Below are 18,988 nucleotides of genomic sequence, written 5' to 3'. Positions count from 1 at the left end.
CGGCGCTCGTTTGTTCCGGTAACAAGGAGCTATGTATGGGGACGAGCGATCGCTTGTCCCCATACATTATTATCATGTGGCCCGCATGTCTCCCTGTTTACAACGATATGTTTTAAAACGATATGATCATATGAACGAGCGTTTGCTTGTTTATCTGCTGATCGCTGCCCTGTTTACACAGGGCAGCTATCAGCAATGAGCGTTCTATTAACACTTGTCTGCCCGACAATTGCCCAATGTGAAAGGGCCTTTAGGCCAGGATCACACACACAGGTTTGATGCAGTTTATGGTGTTGTTTTTTGAGCCAAAGCCAGAAGTGGATCCAAAAGGAAGGAAAGGTATAATGTCAAGACTGATGCATCTCCTTTCCCTTATATCTACTCCTATGTTTGGCTCAAAAAACGGAGACAAAACCTACCACAACAATTGGATTAAAACTGCTTGTGCGATCTTGGCATGAAGGTGCTTTTTACATTGGCAGATTTTCTGCCTGTTAACGAGCAATAATTGGCAAAAACAGCAGGTTGATTGACGCTCGTTTGTTCCATTTACATGGAGCAATGATCGGCAGTATAGGGACGAACGATCATTACTACGATCGTTCGGTCCCCATACAGTTTACATAATATTGGCCGCACATCCTCTATTTACACAGGGAGATGTGCTGCCGACAAATGATAGTTTTTGTTTTAGCAGCATAAACAATGCGTTCAGTTGACAAATGAGTCTTTGCTCATTTGTTGGCAGATCGCTGCCCTGTTTACACAGCACTCCTCCTGCCGATCATCTGCCCCTGTAAAAATGCCTTAAATAGGAATCTCTGACAAGCAGGTACTTTGGAGTCACCGGGGATTTCAATAGCACCTTATTGTGCATGGCTCAAGAATCGATATTAGGGGTTTTCCGGGACTTTCAATTGATGGCCTTTCCTTAAAGGGGTTTTCCGATCTTGGACATTTATGGCATATTCTCAGGATATGCCATAAATTTTCCATAGATGCATGTCTCACCTATGGGACTGCTGCCCCCCACCCTAGCTTCTACGGCTCCCGCTGCTCTGTGGCCACTGATGAGGTGGTCAGGAGTACGGAAACAATGTAGCATGCTGAGCTATGCTGTTTCAGTTACACCCATAGAAGTGAATGGACGTTATGGAGAAAACTTGGCCATCAATTGAAAATCCTAGAAAAAAAACAATAAAATAATTGCCACTTCCAAACCAGTGATGTGTGCATGATTGATGATTATTGCACCTTTTTTGATGAAATCAGTGGTGGTTCCTACTCGGAGAACCGCACCATTGTTATCTTCAGAAATACAAACGTGGAAAATCCTTTTACAGACTTCTGTATTTACCGGAGAGAAAAAGAGTCACATCTGCATAGCACAACACATTACTACATCTTTATTTGGGAGGATTGAGAAATGTTCCAGAGATGAGATGTATCCATATCTGATAGCAATAATACAAACATAACATAACCATAGCATCAATATTATTACAGACAATAGGTAATTATATGACATGTTTTTGTTTTTCTTAAAAAAGGGAGAAAAAGCTTTATACATAGTAAAGTTTTAAAAATAATCAAAATCAATAAATATAGCAAATTAAAAACTCTGAATCTTGTATGTACAAAACTATACAATCTATAACACTGGGCACAGGAATGAGTAATATGATGATTAGGAGGAAGCATCTTTGCATGCATGCAGCCACACATATATATATATAAAATGGCATTTGCTTCACTAAAATAAATTGCATGTGTAACCCAACCTTTATGAAGCCAGATCTTAAAAACATTATAGAAACTACCAACCGATGCACTATTAGGGCAGTCTAATTGGAAGAACTTGCAGTATACTCAAAGCTGTGTGTCTATGAAGAGGGTGTATTCCCTCCCATGCACTTCTTCGGTCTCTGTGACACTTTGTCCATTTGATGTCATGTGGCCTTGTCCTCTGGATGAAAAAAAGGGCAAAGGGAGCACCCAGGAGGAAGAGTGACATCAGCAGAGGACATAGATAGCAGACTTTATTTTATTTTGTGCCAATTTAAGAATAACCAGACAACCCCTTTTAATGGTTTTGGCACACCTATGGAGCAGCTGAAAGTTTATGGCATATTTCAGAATTAGAATAGTTTCATGGAGATCTGTCCCCCCCCCCTTTCCATTTTTTCTTTTCACCAAAACGAGAACAGATTTTAGAACAGTGCACCAGGAAAATCATTCCCAATTAAACAAATGTAATAGAATCTATCTGAAGCTCGTGAGAAACCAGCCTAAGCCTGCGTTCTTAGACGTTTGGTTGCAGACATAGCTTTAAAGTGTGGCGGACTTTTGTGAAATGAAGATGAGTTGCTTGTGGAAATGCAATTGGTTTGCTGTTTTTTTTTATTACTTTTAATACTTTTTCCTCTCAATTGAGGCTTGTGGTGCACTTATTATAGATGTATCATTCTAAGGCCGTGCAGGGAAAGCTGCCCTTGTTAGGCAGGATTATTATACATGTTTTGAAAGGAAGTCAATGGGTTGACAAAAAGCCACGTATTTCTTACAATTATGCTATCAGGTCACTAAATCAAGTAGAAATGTAGAGGAAGACTGCCCAAATCAAGAAAATCTGGGGAAATTCTATATTTCATTTTTTAACCACTCATATACATGTATCAGCTGGAGATTATTATTATTTTCCATGATTTAATTCCATGGATGGAAGTCTCAGAATCCACTTTTTAGCAATGTACCATACATTTGAGGCTTCCAAAGATGCCTATGAATTCTTACTAAAGATTACTCAATGTGTCCCATCTACAGACAAATGCTGCAAGCCTTACATTATGGAGTAAAATCAACTTTTAAACAATTTATCTGTAATAAATAACTCCATTCTTTCCAAATAATGACTTGTCATAGTTGTGCTTAACTAATGAATTACAATTTTGGCTTAAACAGTTTCTAAGTATTGTATATAGAATTTTGTATACTTTCTTTGGTTAATATCAATGGCACCATGCAAAATGATAGAAAAGCTAATGACATCCGTGCTTCTGAAACTGCTGGAAACAATAAAACAATGGAATTTTTTTTTTTGGAGGAGGGGGTGATATAACGTTCTAAACATGCTTGTTGTGAAATGACACTGGTAATGTTACTAATGGGGCATGGTGATATTTACTAAATTTAGTATCCTACATTTTAGGCCCTGTTCACAGTTTTTTGCAAGCAGAAAAATCTGCCTCAAAATTCTGATTTTGACCTGCCGGCAGAACACTTGCCACGTTTTTCTCTGTATTTTTCGACCCCCGGCCATTGAGCGCAAAAAACGCAGAGAAAACCACTTTCTCTGCCTCCCATTGATGTTAACGAGAGGTCAGAGATGGAAATGCCTGAAAAAAGGGCATGAAGCTTCTTTTTCCCGTGAGCGTTTTTTGCCACTCACAGAAAAAAAAAGCCTCCGCCTCCCATTCAAATCAATGGGAGGCGTTTTTGGCCGTTCTTTTACAAGGTCTTTGTCAAGTTTTCCACGTCAAAATCAGCGTAAAAAAACTGTGTGAACATACCCTAACACTTTTGAAAAGTTTTGCTGGAGTTTGCCATGAGAACACTTGCACTTTTCATAAATAAGTCCAATAATTGAGTCCTCAGTACCATTAGAAAAAGCTCCTACTCCAAAGGCATTAACAAATATAGCAATCCAAGTTATCCGGGTTCCAGTAAAATACTTTTATTGATCCATTTGGGAAGTTACAACTTTAAGGCAATATTTTGGCAACACGTTGCTTTTGTCAAGTGAGTATCTTGTAATCGCTAAAACATTTCCATCCCAATGGATGAATTGGATTGTGTATTGTATTGGTATCCTGGTGCCTTGGATTGTTGTGTTTGTAGTAGAAATGTCAGAATGTAGCCTAAGCTGGTTATACATGACCCGACCTGGGACGTGTAAACGAGCGCCGATCAATGAGACAGCTTCTTGATCGGCGCTCATTTCCTCCTTTAACAAGGAGTTAGTATTGGGACGAGCGCTCGTTACTACAATCGCTCGTCCCCATACATTTCTACCATGTCGGCAGCACGTCTTCCTTTTTTTCACAGGTAGATGTCCTGCCGACAACTATAAGGGTATGTTCACACAGCCTATTTTCAGCCGTTTTTCGGGCTGTAAACGGTAGAAAAATGGCTGAAAAATCGGAAGCAGAACGCCTCCAAACATCTGGCCATTGATTTCAATGGAAAAAACGGCGTTCTGTTTTCAAAACGGCCACGAAAAACGCCCACGAAAAAGTAGTGCATATCACTTCTTGAGCCGTTTTTTGTAGCCATTTTTCATTGACTCTATACAAAAACAGCTCCAAAAACTGCCGCTAAAAACGCAACTTTGATTAAAAAACATCTGAAAAGCAGGAGCTGTTTTCCCTTGAAAACAGCTCCGTAGTTATCCTAATAGTTTTAGTATTTAAAACGATACAATCAGCTGATGAACGAGCTTGTTCATCGGCTGATCGTTGCCCTGTTAACATGTCATGAGGCTTCGAGAAATGCAGTCTGCAATGGCAGGGTAACCCCCTAGAAAAACATTTTGGGTGGTGTTTACACTGCAGAATATAAGTTGCTGAAATAAGCTTTTAACATTTTTCCTTATTAACTTCTGTGGACAGAATGTTACAGGGACGGGTCCGTTGTCCTATTATCCAAAATGACACAAAAAACATTGATGAGTTGAGGAGACCTTGTAACATTGTAGGCAAAAAGACCATCCTTTAAATGAACAACCAATACTATTTGTACACATTATAGAACAATTCTTGCATTTTAATAGCTTACATTTTACACTAAGCTATGTATATATCTCATACAAAATATACAATACTGATTTGAATATAGTTTTTGGGAAAAAAAATTATACTTTGGTTTGACTTAATTGGAATCGATTTACGATTGGTATTAGTTGAAAATAAAATAGTAAAACCTATACAGTACATTGTATACATTGGTATATACCTTGATCTGACACACAAGGTTTAAGGGACACTTAAGGCAAAACTAATACAATGTGTAAAGCTTATTGCAGGGCCTGATGGGGCGGTGCATGACACAGGGATTGAAAGAACACAACAGAAGTCATCAAACACCCTCTCACCATGACATAGGGATAACACCGTGTACAGCATCTGTTTTGCCAGGGGTTTTCCTTTAAGGGCTTTTTCCAGGGTTAAAAAAAACATGGCTGCTTTTTTTCCCCAAAACAGTGCCACACCTGTGTGCAGGTTGTGTGTGGTATTGCAGCCCAACATTAATGGACCTGATCTGCAATACTAGACATAACCAATGGACAGGTGTCGCAGTGTTTCTGGAATTAAACTGCAATGTTTTTCTAAACATGGACAGCCACATTAGGTGTCCATTTACAAGTGGCAAATATGTTGCATAAAAGTTTGGCAAGTCCTATTCATGTGAATGGGACTTACAAAAATAGTTGCATATGCTGCAAAAACAACCCAATTCACAAGTATATAACAGACATGCAGTTGCATAAGTTTTTGCATCAAATCTGCTGCAAACCCCAAGGGTTTCATGTGAATTGTATACCTAAAATGGCCAAGTTGTCCAGAGAGCCAATCCGATCGCTCTTATTTTCAAATCTGGAAACGAAGCAAGCTGGTTGGTGGTTGCTATGGACAACTATGCCACTTTTTACCTGCACTATCTATTTTTCTATATAATGTCCACATCTTATTATTTTTTTTTACTATATACAGCTAGAATATCTGTCTAGAAAATGTTTTACTGTTTTCTATTTCAAGATCATAAAACACAATTCGCACCAACAAAACTCTTTTTGTTTTCTTTGTACAATTAGATTTATACATATTATACATCTGAATCCGCAAAAAACACACAGTAAAATGTTTTTCTAGATTCAGTGGAAAGGGATTGAGAATCTGAATATTGCATAATAAAAAGTGCATATATTTTTTAGCGATCCAATAATTACTCATAGGAAAGACAGAGAAAGGGAGAAATAAGGCAAAGCACTCTAAAATAGATAATATCATAGTAACACATGCACAAATAAATGCAATGCTTGCTAAAAAGGAATAAAAAGGAAAAAAAAAAAAAATCCCACAATTTTGGGGATATTTATTACAAAATATTCTACTTATATCACAAACATATCTCAAAGGAATTCATGTCTAAAAGTTCAGCCTGGAACACCATTAGATAGCACCCCACTGTATCTACGTTCTTTATGCCAGAGGTAGTAAGTAAGACCCTGTGCAACACACTGAGCTCAGCAAAGTACCATAAACATATAGTAAACCTGTTGTCCGATAACCAACAGCAGCTCATTGAAGCCTCATCTGAAGCTACTTATTTGCAGTACTCGACTAAATGGAGTTACTGTTAGCCCTATAGATGCACATTTCAACCCATATAAAGCATCACTTGATTCTTTCCAAAGTAAGAGAATGCCGCTAAAATATCTGGAATTCACAAGAGTTTAAGTACCGGTTATGTGTATGTTCGGCTCAGTGAAAATATAACTACCCTTCTTCATTACCTTTTAGTCATATTTTAAGTTGCCCTATGGTTAAGCTGGTGAGAAATAACATTGTACATAAAGACAACCTCTGTGGCTGCTGTGAGCCCATGGATGTTGCCCTTTACCCATGGATGTTGCCCTTTACCCATGGATGTTGCCCTTTACCCATGGATGTTGCCCTTTACCCATGGATGTTGTGAACCTGCACAGACCTCTTCTCTTGTATGTTTATTTTGGATTACATTTGAACGTTGAACAAAGTTCTGAACCCTCCTTTTTTTGGGATAAAACAGGAGTGATGAAACATGGGGCTCCCTCTTCACTACGCCTGTGCATGTGCCCTTTATATAAAGATATACATGACTCGGGTACCATGCAGTTAGTATAGAGTCATTGGACAACAGTAAGGAAGCCATCTTTACCAACCATTATAGTTTGTTAGAAGAGTGTTAAATATGATTCCATATACTACAAAACCAAACTGTTCTCTATTATTTTCCATTTGAAGTACAGTATTGAGAAAACCTGCCAGTAAAATCAGGAAAAATGAAACTGGAAATTTACAGTCTTGTTAGAAGTTCTAAGCATTAAATAGATGTAACAGGATTTGTTAAAGAATGGAAGTGCCTCCAATGCAGGGTGCTATGCAGTCTTTATTCTTGATGGGTGCTATGGACAATGAAATTGGAATGGGGGTTGCAGATCCTCCCTTGACCTGGCTACAAATGACCAGGAAGCCTGAGTTGCACCCTGACCTCTTTCTTGTATATACCAAAACACTGCTGACATCACTAAGGATCCTGAAACTCTCCGTTCAGCGACCGTTCTATAAGAGTCTGTAATCATAACCATTAGGGAAGAAAGGTGGGTGAAGTATTTTAACTGGGTGTTCACTAACTGCACCCCTAGCTGGACAAGAAACTGAGGCAGATATTAAAGTGAGCATTGAGGACAGGATAAGTTCTCCGATTTCAAAATGTACTCAAAAAGTCAATGGAGAGCGACAGCTTGTATTCTGAAAATGCAGAATGAAGTCATTAAGAGCCTATGTTATACCCTGTATTGGTGATATCACGATTACAGCTGGACAAAAAGAAGTATGTAGAGCTGAAATGTTGGGTAAGTAAAACTAGACTTTCACCTTCGGGTGACACGCTTTTCATGGAGTGCCGAGGGTTACCGTGCTATTATATTTCGTGTTATCACTAGTTTACATTATGGACATAACCCTGTAGATGAGGATAGAAGATAAACTTTTATATGTTTTTCTTATCTGGGCTATAAAACTATTCACAAATAATTATCTGCCGTCTCTCTTTTACCCAGCCAAGGTTATATACCATGCAGTACCACTTATGTCACCTTGCACCTTGCTCAATATACCAGTCAATTCAAGCCTTTGCTGCTGACTAGCATTGCTAACAGTTAGGCTTGATCAAGTCTGAAGAATTGAATATTGGGATGCGGGATACAATACCAAACTAGAAACAGTAGAATATTACTGGCTTCAGCATTAATATGAGACTTTTGTACACACGACCAATGAAAATACCTGAAAATTATTGATGAAAGGTTATACTTATATTTTTTAGAGCAATCCAATATAAAAAGGAAAATGACAGGTGTGCTGTATATATTCGGAATTTTTAGAACTAGACTATGTAAGGCAATGTTCACACATTTAGAAATGTCAGGATTTAGGGGTGTATTCTACTCCTATATCCTGACAGAATCTGCTCATGTTTCGCTGACAATGCGGTATTTTATATCTGTACTGAAAAGCTATGGATTAGTTTACAATGGGACTAACCCGCATCCGACGATCAGCTGTGGATTTCTGCCACGGATTTTGTGAAGAATCTGTGCCAGATTTGCTATAGATAAATCAGTGATGTATGAACATAGCTTAACAATTGTACCCTCAATTTCTTCTTATAATAATAATAAACTAGTAGCAGCAAAAGATTACATAAGTCGGGTAAATTACAGATAGTTCAATTGACTAATATATGTGGCTTGTCGAGCCCTAGGAGCTTTAAAATCAAAAACTTTCACTGCAACTGACCCAACTTCACTGAGGTACAGAAAATGATCGGAAACAAATACTGCACCACTTACATGTAAAACTGTGGTGGTAATTAACCTATTCTAAACTTAAGAAAGCACCATTTTTCTTCATAGCTCAAAAAAAATAAAAAAATAACCGCGACCCCTGGCCTGAATAACTGAGGTGACAGAAATCCTTTTCTTTTCTGTGTTCTGAATCCAGTTGGTAGCACCCTTATGACAACATAAAGTGCATTCACGCTGCACTGTGAGGTAAAAATACAGGGCCAAAATAAACGAAGGCCCAGAGACTTTATCATAGCATTACAATTTCTGTCATTTCTCAATGACTGAGAAGTGCTACCTGTAAAATAGCCTTTTCTTTACTATTTTTTTTTTACTTAAAAAAAATAGTCTGTTCCCAATAAGGCTGCCAGCTCCTCCTTGTCATTTGTAAGGAAACTCATGTAGCCATTGAGGAGCTTTGTCCTGTGTGCTCTTCTTCAGTATCTTCCCTTCTTCGTCTTAGTACTTCAGAAGATGCCAATGCACTGACCTTGCTCTGTTTGCTGACTGATGTTTTATTGAATGGTGTACCAATGTCCTCAGAAAGTCCACCACTGTGTTCTGCTAGTCCAGGATTTCCTACATTTGTAACCGAGCTGTTTTTTTCTTGCACCATTGAAAACCCAGTGGTAACATTGTTGGTCTCTGTTCCCTGTTGAGTTTGTTCAGCTCCAAGGGCAGACAATGGTGCATCTATTGGACTGTTACCTACAGAGGTTTCAGTCAAGACAACTGTAGGAACAGGGGTTACCGGTGGGTTGGGACTAGGAAGGATAGCCCGCTCAGGTGCCCGGAGTTCCAGAGCTGCATGTTCGGAACTTGGGCTCAAGCTGGTAGGAACAATCTTCTTACTGCAGGACTCACAGCACAGCTTATTGTATCCAGGTATAGAGCAGTAACGTGCTAAAACCTCCATCTGACAGAATATGGACTTGTCTCCTTGGCATGAGACTTCTGTAGAGGAAAGAAGTGTTTGGTTATATCTTTCATGTTAACTATGTTATGCAGAGAGACATTCATGTTGGGGAAGGTTTATCAAAAGTAGCGCTTGGGGGAAAAAGAGAAGTTGTTCTAGAAACCAATCCGATTTTAGCCCTCATTTCTTTAATGGTTCTTTGTGCATTACTAAACTAGTGACAGATTCTCTTTAATGCTCCAATCTCCTAGCTAATCTAATAGGCGCTGTCACATTTGAAGTGATCCCCCTTCCCTTCAGCCTCAGCCTCTCACACTGTGTGAAGCAGCTTCATGCTGATAGGACAGCGTCCGAGGCTGTGAGATAGCGCCACCTCAGGGGAATCACTGGTGGTGACACCCACTTGTCTAGTATAGCCTCATTTGCATATTTAGAAAAAAGCTCATAACTTTTAAAATAAAAAACTTTTTGGGACACAATTTTCACTAGCATTCACATCATCAGTGTGACAGCGCCTATTAGATTCGCTAGGAGATTGGGCATTACTAAACTACTGATCGATCCTCTTTAGGGCTTATTCAGACAAGCGATGGTCACGTCTGGGTGTTATCAGATTGTAGAACTGCCAGCACCCTGTTAAAGTCAATGTGCTCATTTACATGTCTGGGTTTATACACGAGAAAATCGCAACAATCACACGTTTGGTCCCATTCAAGTCAGTGGGACAGAAAAAAAAGCGAATTGCACACTGGGGCTATCCAACTGCACTTAGTTTTTCATGGGTAGGCTGCTAGGAGATACTGATAAAAAAAAACAGTCATATTTCTTCACTGACTGGAAAAACTGAAAATCGCAGATGCTACATGGACACTAAAATTCAACTGTGATGTAAAATCGTCACTTTTTCCTTGATAACACACAGGCGGGTTTTACAGCGCTCGTCTGAATACAGCCTAAATCAGTCACATTGGGTTGGCTGTTATAGATAACTCCTCCACATTCCTTTGAACTAGTTTTGATACATTTTCCCATTGAGATTATGAAAATTCCATTCCATTGTGTTTATATAATAGACAAAACACAAATTGTAGATATTAAATCTAGATGTTTGCTGGCTGTCAAATAAAGAAAATTAGCTTATATTACGAATTTTAATGTTTTGTAACTCTACTTATGTGGATTGTAACTAGGCTTTACTTCAGAGCTAAAACAGTAATTGGTCACTGTTTTCGGGAACTTTTATACAAAGTCCTTCTTGGCATTACTCAGTGCTGGAGAGGGGCTGCCACATATTCTACCCTATTGTGTAACCCCCAGAGTGGCACTGTGCAGGGCTGCTTATTGTACCCGCTAGTTCAGCAGTACAAGGGTAGAGATAAATCATGTATTTCAAATTTTCATGACGTAGACCATTTGTGAATGAATTTAGCAATATGAACACTAGATGGCAGTATTATAGTATTGATAATATATGTTTCCACTCAAACCGTAGAGACTATTACGTATACAGCATGTATGCCACATATACAATCTATGAAACATGTATTTACTTTCATTCAGCATAGCAGGGAACATCAGGGCTGTTTAAAATATGGTATTATGTGGCAGCTTTTAATATTAGTGGGGAGCACATAGACCAGAAGCAACCTAATAATAAAGTGGGGGCCCCTGCTATTGCATATTCATGCCATCACACCCCACCATTTTGGGATAGGAGGTTCCAATGCTCATTGCCCACCCACAGTCCCATCCTGTTTCTTTTCAGGAGAGAAATGTAAAGAGAGAAATGTAGCATAGTGCAGTCTCTCCTTCCCTTATTTACTAGAGTTGCTGTAATTGTGGAAATGAGTCCTGTTGGGAGCCCTGGCACACACGACCCATGGAAAAGGGGATAGGGCTATCATGAGCTGCCCCACTCTCCTTCTGATGGGCCCTATAGCAGCTGCTTGGGCTACTTCTGTTATGTACACCATGTTGGGTCTGGTGTCTCATCTTCCTCTTGACAATACCCCATAGATTCTCTATGGGGTTTAGGTCAGGCGAGTTTGCTGGCCAATCAAGCGCAGTGATCCTGTGGTAATTAAACCAGGTATTGGTACTTTTGGCAGTGTGGGCAGGTGCCAAATCCTGCCGGAAAATGAAATCAGCCTCTCCATAAAGCAGAGGGAAGCATGAAGTGCTCGAAAAATTTCCTGGTAGACGCTGCGCTGACTCTGGACTTAATATAACACAGTGGACCAACCTGTTTTCAGATTAAAGTAAATTTTGCATTTCATTTGGAAATCTCGGTCCCAGAGTCTGGAGGAAGAGTGGAGAGGCGTCAATCCAAGTTGCGTGCGGTCCAGTCTGACGTTTCCACAGTCAGTGATGGTTTGGGTAGTCATGTCATCTGCTGGTGTTGATCACTGTGTTATATCAAGTCCAGAGTCATCGCAGCATCTAGCAGGACATTTTCAAGCACTTCATGCTTCCCTCTGCTGACAAGCTTTATGGAGATGCTGATTTCATGTTCCAGCAGGACTTGGCACCTGCCCACACTGCCAAAAGTACCAATACCTGCTTTAATAACCACAGTATCACTGCGTTTGATTGGCCAGCAAACTCTCCTGACCTAAACCCCATAGAGAATCTAAAGTATGGGGTATTGTCAAGAGGAAGATGAGAGACACCAGACCCACCAATGCAGACGAGCTGAAGGCCGCTATCAAAGCAACCTGGGCTTCCATAACACCTCAGCAGTGCCACAGGCTGATCACCAAAATGCCACGCCGCATTGATAACACCTCAGCAGTGCCACAGGCTGATCGCCTCCATGCCACGCCGCCAATGGCGGATTATAATATGGGCGGTTCGGGCGGTCGCCCGGGGCCCGAGGCTGCCAGGGGGCCCGAGGCTGCCAGGGAGCCCATCGCGGCCCGAACCGCACACAAACTTCAAAAACTATGCAGCGCTGCCCGCTTCCAACTAAATCTGCGTCCGCAGGACGCAGATTCAGTTGGGTTGAATGCTGGAGCCTCGCCCCAGCATTCACTCTGCCGTGAGCGGCTCGGTGCAGGCAGGCGCGATGTAGTGACGTCATCGCGCCTGCCTGCACGGAGTCACTCACAGCACAGTGCAGAGGAAGAGAAGCATCCCCCACCGTCGTGGGAACCGGGATAGGTAAGTAATTATGTTTTCTTTTTTATTAGGTATGTACATATGGGGCATTATACTGTGTCACTCACATCTATGGGGCATTATACTGTGTCACTCACATCTATGGGGCATTATACTGTGTCAGCTATGGGGCATTATGCTGTGTCGGCTATGGGGCATTATACTGTGTCAGCTATGGGGCATTATACTGTGTCGGCTATGGGGCATTATGCTGTGTCGGCTATGGGGCATTATACTGTGTCGGCTATGGGGCATTATACTGTGTCGGCTATGGGGCATTATACTGTGTCGGCTATGGGGCATTATACTGTGTCGGCTATGGGGCATTATACTGTGTCGGCTATGGGGCATTATACTGTGTCGGCTATGGGGCATTATACTGTGTCAGCTATGGGGCATTATGCTGTGTCGGCTATGGGGCATTATGCTGTGTCGGCTATGGGGCATTATACTGTGTCGGCTATGGGGCATTATACTGTGTCGGCTATGGGGCATTATACTGTGTCGGCTATGGGGCATTATACTGTGTCGGCTATGGGGCATTATACTGTGCCGGCTATGGGGCATTATACTGTGTCGGCTATGGGGCATTATACTGTGTCACCTCTATGGGGCATTATACTGTGTCCGCTATGGGGCATTATACTGTGTCCGCTATGGGGCATTATACTGTGTCCGCTATGGGGCATTATACTGTGTCACCTCTATGGGGCATTATACTGTGTCACCTCTATGGGGCATTATACTGTGTCACCACTATGGGGCATTATACTGTGTCCCCTCTATGGGGCATTATACTGTGTCACATCTATGGAGGCATTATACTGTGTCACAGCTATGAGGGCATTATACTGTGTCGCAGATATGGGGGCATTATACTGTGTCGCAGCTATGGGGGCATTATACTGTGTCACAGCTATGGGGACATTATACTGTGTCGCAGCTATGGAGGCATTATACTGTGTCGCAGCTATGAAGGGCATTATACTGTGGGGGCAGCTATGGGTGGCAATATACTATGGGGGCAGCTACGGGGGACATTATACTGAGCAATTACAAGAGCTGCAGGTCCAAGGGGGGAGACGCTGTGTAGCACAATATACAAGGGGGGATTGTTGTATAGCACTATATAGAAGGGAGCGCTGTGTATCACTATATCTAAGGGGGATTGCTGTGTAGCACTATATACAAGAGGGGGAGGGCTATGTGATGCTATTTACAGAGGGGGAGGACTGTGTAGCGCTATTTACAGGGGGCTGTGTGTGGTGCTATCTACAGTGTTTGACACAATTATATTCAGGGTCGCAGTCTATGGTGCTATAATATTTAGGGGCACAGTGTTTGTACTATTTTATTCAGGGGCGCAGTGTTTGGTGCTATTATATTTAGGGGCACAGTGTGTGGCACCATGATAATATTATCTTTGTTTATAGGTGTGGAAATGTTGGAAAAGTGAGGAGCCAAAGACATCTGAGTGGCAAATTCTGCAGAAATAGGTCATGGCCGGGAAAAGTCGTCATGAAGTCTGGACTGGATGGAGAAGAGGAAAAAAACTACCTCGTCACCTGTGAGTCACTAGATTTATAGACAATCTGTCATCTCTACTGACATGTTTATTATAGGAAATCCTTGTATTTCACAAAGTCTTTGTGCAGTCCAGGACTAATAGACAAATAAGTGTTACTATTCCCCTTGTCAGGAGAATGTGTCCCTACACGGCGCGATACTGTCAGCGATGGTTGGAGACTGTCAGTATGTGGGGACACAGCCTTTTGACAAGGGGAGTAGTAACACCCATTTGTTAATGTCTGGACAAAAAGAAAGTGTTAACAATAGTTACAGGGCGGCGGTGGAGAAGGGGGGCCCAACTATGGGTAACAGCCCAGGGCCTATGGTCTACTTAATCCGCCACTGCACGCCGCATTGATGCAGTAATTCATGTAAAAGGAGACACGAACAAGTATTGAGGGCAGATGCTGTACATACTTTTCAGTAGGCCAACATTTCGGTATTAAAAATAATTTCTGAATTTGGGCTTATAAAATATTCTAATTTCCTGAGACACAAAATTTTGGGTTTTCATTAACTGTTACCATAATCATCAACATTAGAAGAAAAAGATGCTGGAAATAGATCAGTCTGTGTGTAATGAATCTGTATAATATGAGTTTCACCTTTTGAATTGAATTACTGAAATAAATTACCTTTTTGATGGTATTCTAATTAACTGAGAAGGACACCCCTGTGTGTGTGTGTGTGTGTGTGTGTGTGTGTGTGTGTGTGTGTGTGTGTGTGTACGTGTACATATATATATATATATATATATATAGGGGTGTAGGTAAAGGCTCATGGGCCCTGGTTCAAAGGTTTAGCTTGGACCCCCACCCCCCCCTTCCCTGCAACTTTTCTCTTTATGGCCAATGGCTGTGGCCCACCTGTAACTTTCAGCTGCATCACTGGGTCTCTTAAGTGACCCATTAATGCAGCACTAGCAGCCAGAGGCATTGCTGGGTTCTGAAAAGATCATGGGCACAAAACCAAAGACATATGCTTTGTACCGTCCGCCATACCTCTAAATAATGCAGCCCCCAATACGGGTCACATTCAGAGAATAGTGAGCATAGTACAGTTACAGCCAGTGACTTAAATGTGACGTCTTCTTTTTCCCTTCTCTTCTCGACTTCTTCCAAGTTCCAGTCATGACTTGTTTTTGCACACACACTTCCTATTCTGCTGTTACCCCCAATTCTTCTACAGAGTTACGCTATGTTCAAACAGGGCGGATACGCTGTGGCACAGGGAATTCTGGCCGAAAAACGGCACCAAATTGTGTTGACGTTTTTCGGCCAGAATATCCGCTGTGGAAAACTGCATGTAAAAAATGTCATACTTGCCTAGCCATGGCGTCCCTCTGTTGTCCTGCAGGCCGGCCTCCTGGGATGACATTTCATTCCATGTGACCGCTGCAGCCTGTGATTGGCTGCAGCAGTCACATGGGATGAAAAGTCATCTCAGGAGGCCGGCCTGGACTAAGAAACACAGAATTCTGGGTAAGTATAAGATTTTTTTTCTGAGTTGCCTTTTTTTGCGGTGGAATCGCTTTCCGCCACAAAAAAATGCAACATCTGTGTCACGTGGGGTGCCTGGACCCACTGGGCCATACCGCCTTGATGGTATGGCAGCTGGCCAATAGGATGCAGGTCACAGTCTATAGTTCGTATAGTGTACCTGTGGAAGCTCGGACAGTAGCAATGACCGGCTTGGCTGGGACTTAGGCAGCAGGCAGATATCAGGCGTGGTGTAACAGGACAGGCGTGGAATACAGAACAGCACGACTATAGCTCAGCATGGCACTTGACCAGGTAGCACGGGATACAGGATACAGGTACAGGAACGGGGAACACTGGGAACTGGGAAACACTTGAGACCATTTGCTTAGACAAACTTAGGGTACGACAACAACGCTCAGGCATGGGTGGAAGGGGCTGGGCTCTTCTTATAGTCCAGGGTACTCATGCGCTAATTTTGACATTACAGGACCCGGCCAAGGTAAACGGAAGTGAGTGCTGGCGTCTCCCGAGGAGGAGACTGGGGTCAGCGCTCGCAGACCCATGGCTGCGGCCGTCAGGAGGTGAGTGAGCACACATTATACATAGAGATCTAAATATCTCTGCACTCTCCAGAAGAAAGAAATCAGAGTTTTTATTTTCTTTCTCTATCCCTGTGCTATTGTCTCGGGTAAACTCTGCCAGATCTGCGTCGGAGGCCTCTAACGGAGCCTTTGACGCACATGTGAACATAGCCTTATAAAGCTAATTAACACCTCTGTTCTCAGGTTGCAGCATCCTCAGAGTCTATGCAGGAGGGAAGGGGGAGAATCACACAGGCACAGAGACCGGTGTGCACTGCTAATAGATCCTAATGAGAGGGAAGTAGCAGCGCATGCACGTCCACCACTGATGCCTGACAAAGCGCAGAGTCCGGCAAACTGAGTATCCGGAATGAATAGTGCAGTAGACTACGGTATTGATTTTGTCAAAACTACGGAACCCTTACACAATGGTGAAAAACGGAAACCATTTGCACCGGATTCGTCACCACTGAAATCAATGGTCATGCAAACGGAATGTTTCAGTTTGGATTCCGTTCATGGGTTACCCTGACGGAAAGATCCAACAGAACCCATGAACGGAGTCACGACGCAGATGAGAACGAAGGCTTAGACATGCCACCAATGTGTAATTAATTGGTCAACCACAGGGAACTTCACCAACCAAGAGAACAAAAAGGCAATCCCAAACACAGTGCTTGGACGAGAGCATCGCTATGTCTGTAAAGAATTGGAAGAGGAACTGGTGCTCTAGTGAGCACTGCAGCCTCTTAATTCTCATGGTCATTGGGGGTCCAACCCCTGAGATCTAGGGATAATCAGGCCTAATCCCATTCTTGCCAACAGTCCTAATCTTGGCGGGAGAGTCAGAAAACTGAACATTTTGGGGGCTGGGCATCATGGTTGGGATGGTGCTGGGCTTAAATGGCCTGCATTTTAGGATTCAAATGTTGGTAGGTATATGTAATGCCCGCGGTTGCTGACAGCCAGCATTTCCCACTTTCTGGCAGCCCCGACCACAGGCCTTACAGGACTTGCCGTCGTCTCCTCCTCCAGAGATGCTGGCACAAACTGCTCTCTCCCCCTGCTGTTACTCTTACGGTGCGCGTGCTAGTCCCTGGCCTTAAAGGGCCAGCGTGCTCCAACAATTTAGTTCCTGTCCAGTCCCAGCACACCCGGGACTTTAAGAGGGACTCTGTCCACTTCCACTTTGCCTGACCAATGTTGTGTCTTCCCTATGTTTGTCTTGCAAATGTTCCTTAGCTGTATCCGGTTTCCCGTTTCCCATATCCAGTATCTGTGTCTAGTTCTACTGCCTAAGTTGAGTGTCCAAGACTACATCACCATCTGTGTCCGGTGCCTGTGCCAAACAGAGTGCCTGAGACGACTTCACCATCTGTGTCCGGTGCCCGTGCCAAGCTGAATGTGTCCAAGACGACTTCACCATCTGAGTCCGATGTCCTAGCCTATTCCAGAGTCCGAGGAGGACTGCACTAATCCAGTCCGGTGTCCTAGCCAGGTCCAGTGTCCGAGATAACTAAACTACTCCAGTCCGGTGTCCTAGCCAAGTCCAGTGTCCGAGAAAACTGCACTACTCCGGTCTGGTGTCCTAGACGACTGCACTACTCCAGTCCGGTGTCCTAGCCAAACTTCATTATCCTGCACAGGCCTGCTTCCCCCTGACTGTCTGGCATATACCCACTTCTGACCTTCCAGTTACTTTATCTTTACTGACTCTCACAGACTCTGTTGATAAGCAGCTGCTCCGTTACAGCGGAGGGACCCAGTGGGTCTAAATTCCTGCAAGTAGTTACAGTATGTAATTCCATCCTTCATTACCTACAGGGTAAAAGGGTAGCTTTACCTTTGGGCTTGGACTTGATCACAGTATGCAAGAGGGTAGGGACTGTCCCAATTAAGAAGCTCCTTAGTAGCCACAATGTAAAAAGGGTGAAGTGTACAACCTCCATTTGCAGCCTAGGAACTGCTAACGCATTGCCCATTTTGTTCACGGTTAGATGTTCACTGTATGTATTTATACTGAATGGCCACTTTATTAGAGACACCTTTTCATTCATAATTGGAGCTGTCCTGTATGGAAATTAGGCATGTGACCCTGGAGTGCAGCATAAAATAGAGTAAGCATCAGACGTGCTCTGGCCCTGGGGAAGCTCCTGACATCACTCTCCATTGGGAGCGCCCTGGGGAAGCCTTACAACGCCAGAGTCGCCGGACAGAGCATCAGAAGCAATTTGCTCCTGAACTTTGGCCCTGGGAAAGCTACTACACTGTCTATATACTGACAGTAACATCAGGAGCTTCCCCAGGGCCGGTATCCCCGGGCCGAGCACTACCTTCTTGGGGACAGTGGCATTAATCACACATAGGCTGCCATGTTAAGAAAACCTATACTGAGTGCTATATGGTTTGTTTGCAGGACTCCTTTAGGATTAAATGTTATATTTTACTATGAAATAGTAAAAGGTATACCAACATATACCAGTCTGACGAAGGCCAAAAGGACACTGTTTTCGACCCCGTCAGGCAAATGGAGCCCTATAGACACGTTTAGCTTGTACATCGGGAGCTTTCCCGACATACATGCTAAACTTAGGGCCAAAGCATGATGTGAACTAGGCAT

General features: G+C 42.6%; 1 protein-coding gene across 1 annotated transcript in view; it reads right to left on the bottom strand.

Moving 5' to 3' along the window:
- Positions 1–8,097: 8,097 nt before the first annotated feature.
- The window catches only part of ADAMTS14 (ADAM metallopeptidase with thrombospondin type 1 motif 14), a 118,403-nt gene continuing 107,512 nt past the window's right edge, over positions 8,098–18,988 (bottom strand). The window contains exon 22 of the mRNA XM_075842728.1: positions 8,098–9,619. Coding sequence (XP_075698843.1) covers positions 9,063–9,619 — 557 coding nt within the window. The 3' untranslated portion in view covers positions 8,098–9,062. The remainder of the gene's footprint in view (positions 9,620–18,988) is intronic.

This window comes from Rhinoderma darwinii, chromosome 11 (genome assembly GCF_050947455.1).
Source record: "Rhinoderma darwinii isolate aRhiDar2 chromosome 11, aRhiDar2.hap1, whole genome shotgun sequence".
Lineage (NCBI taxonomy): Eukaryota > Metazoa > Chordata > Amphibia > Anura > Rhinodermatidae > Rhinoderma > Rhinoderma darwinii.
This window is presented reverse-complemented; position numbering and strand designations above follow the sequence as displayed.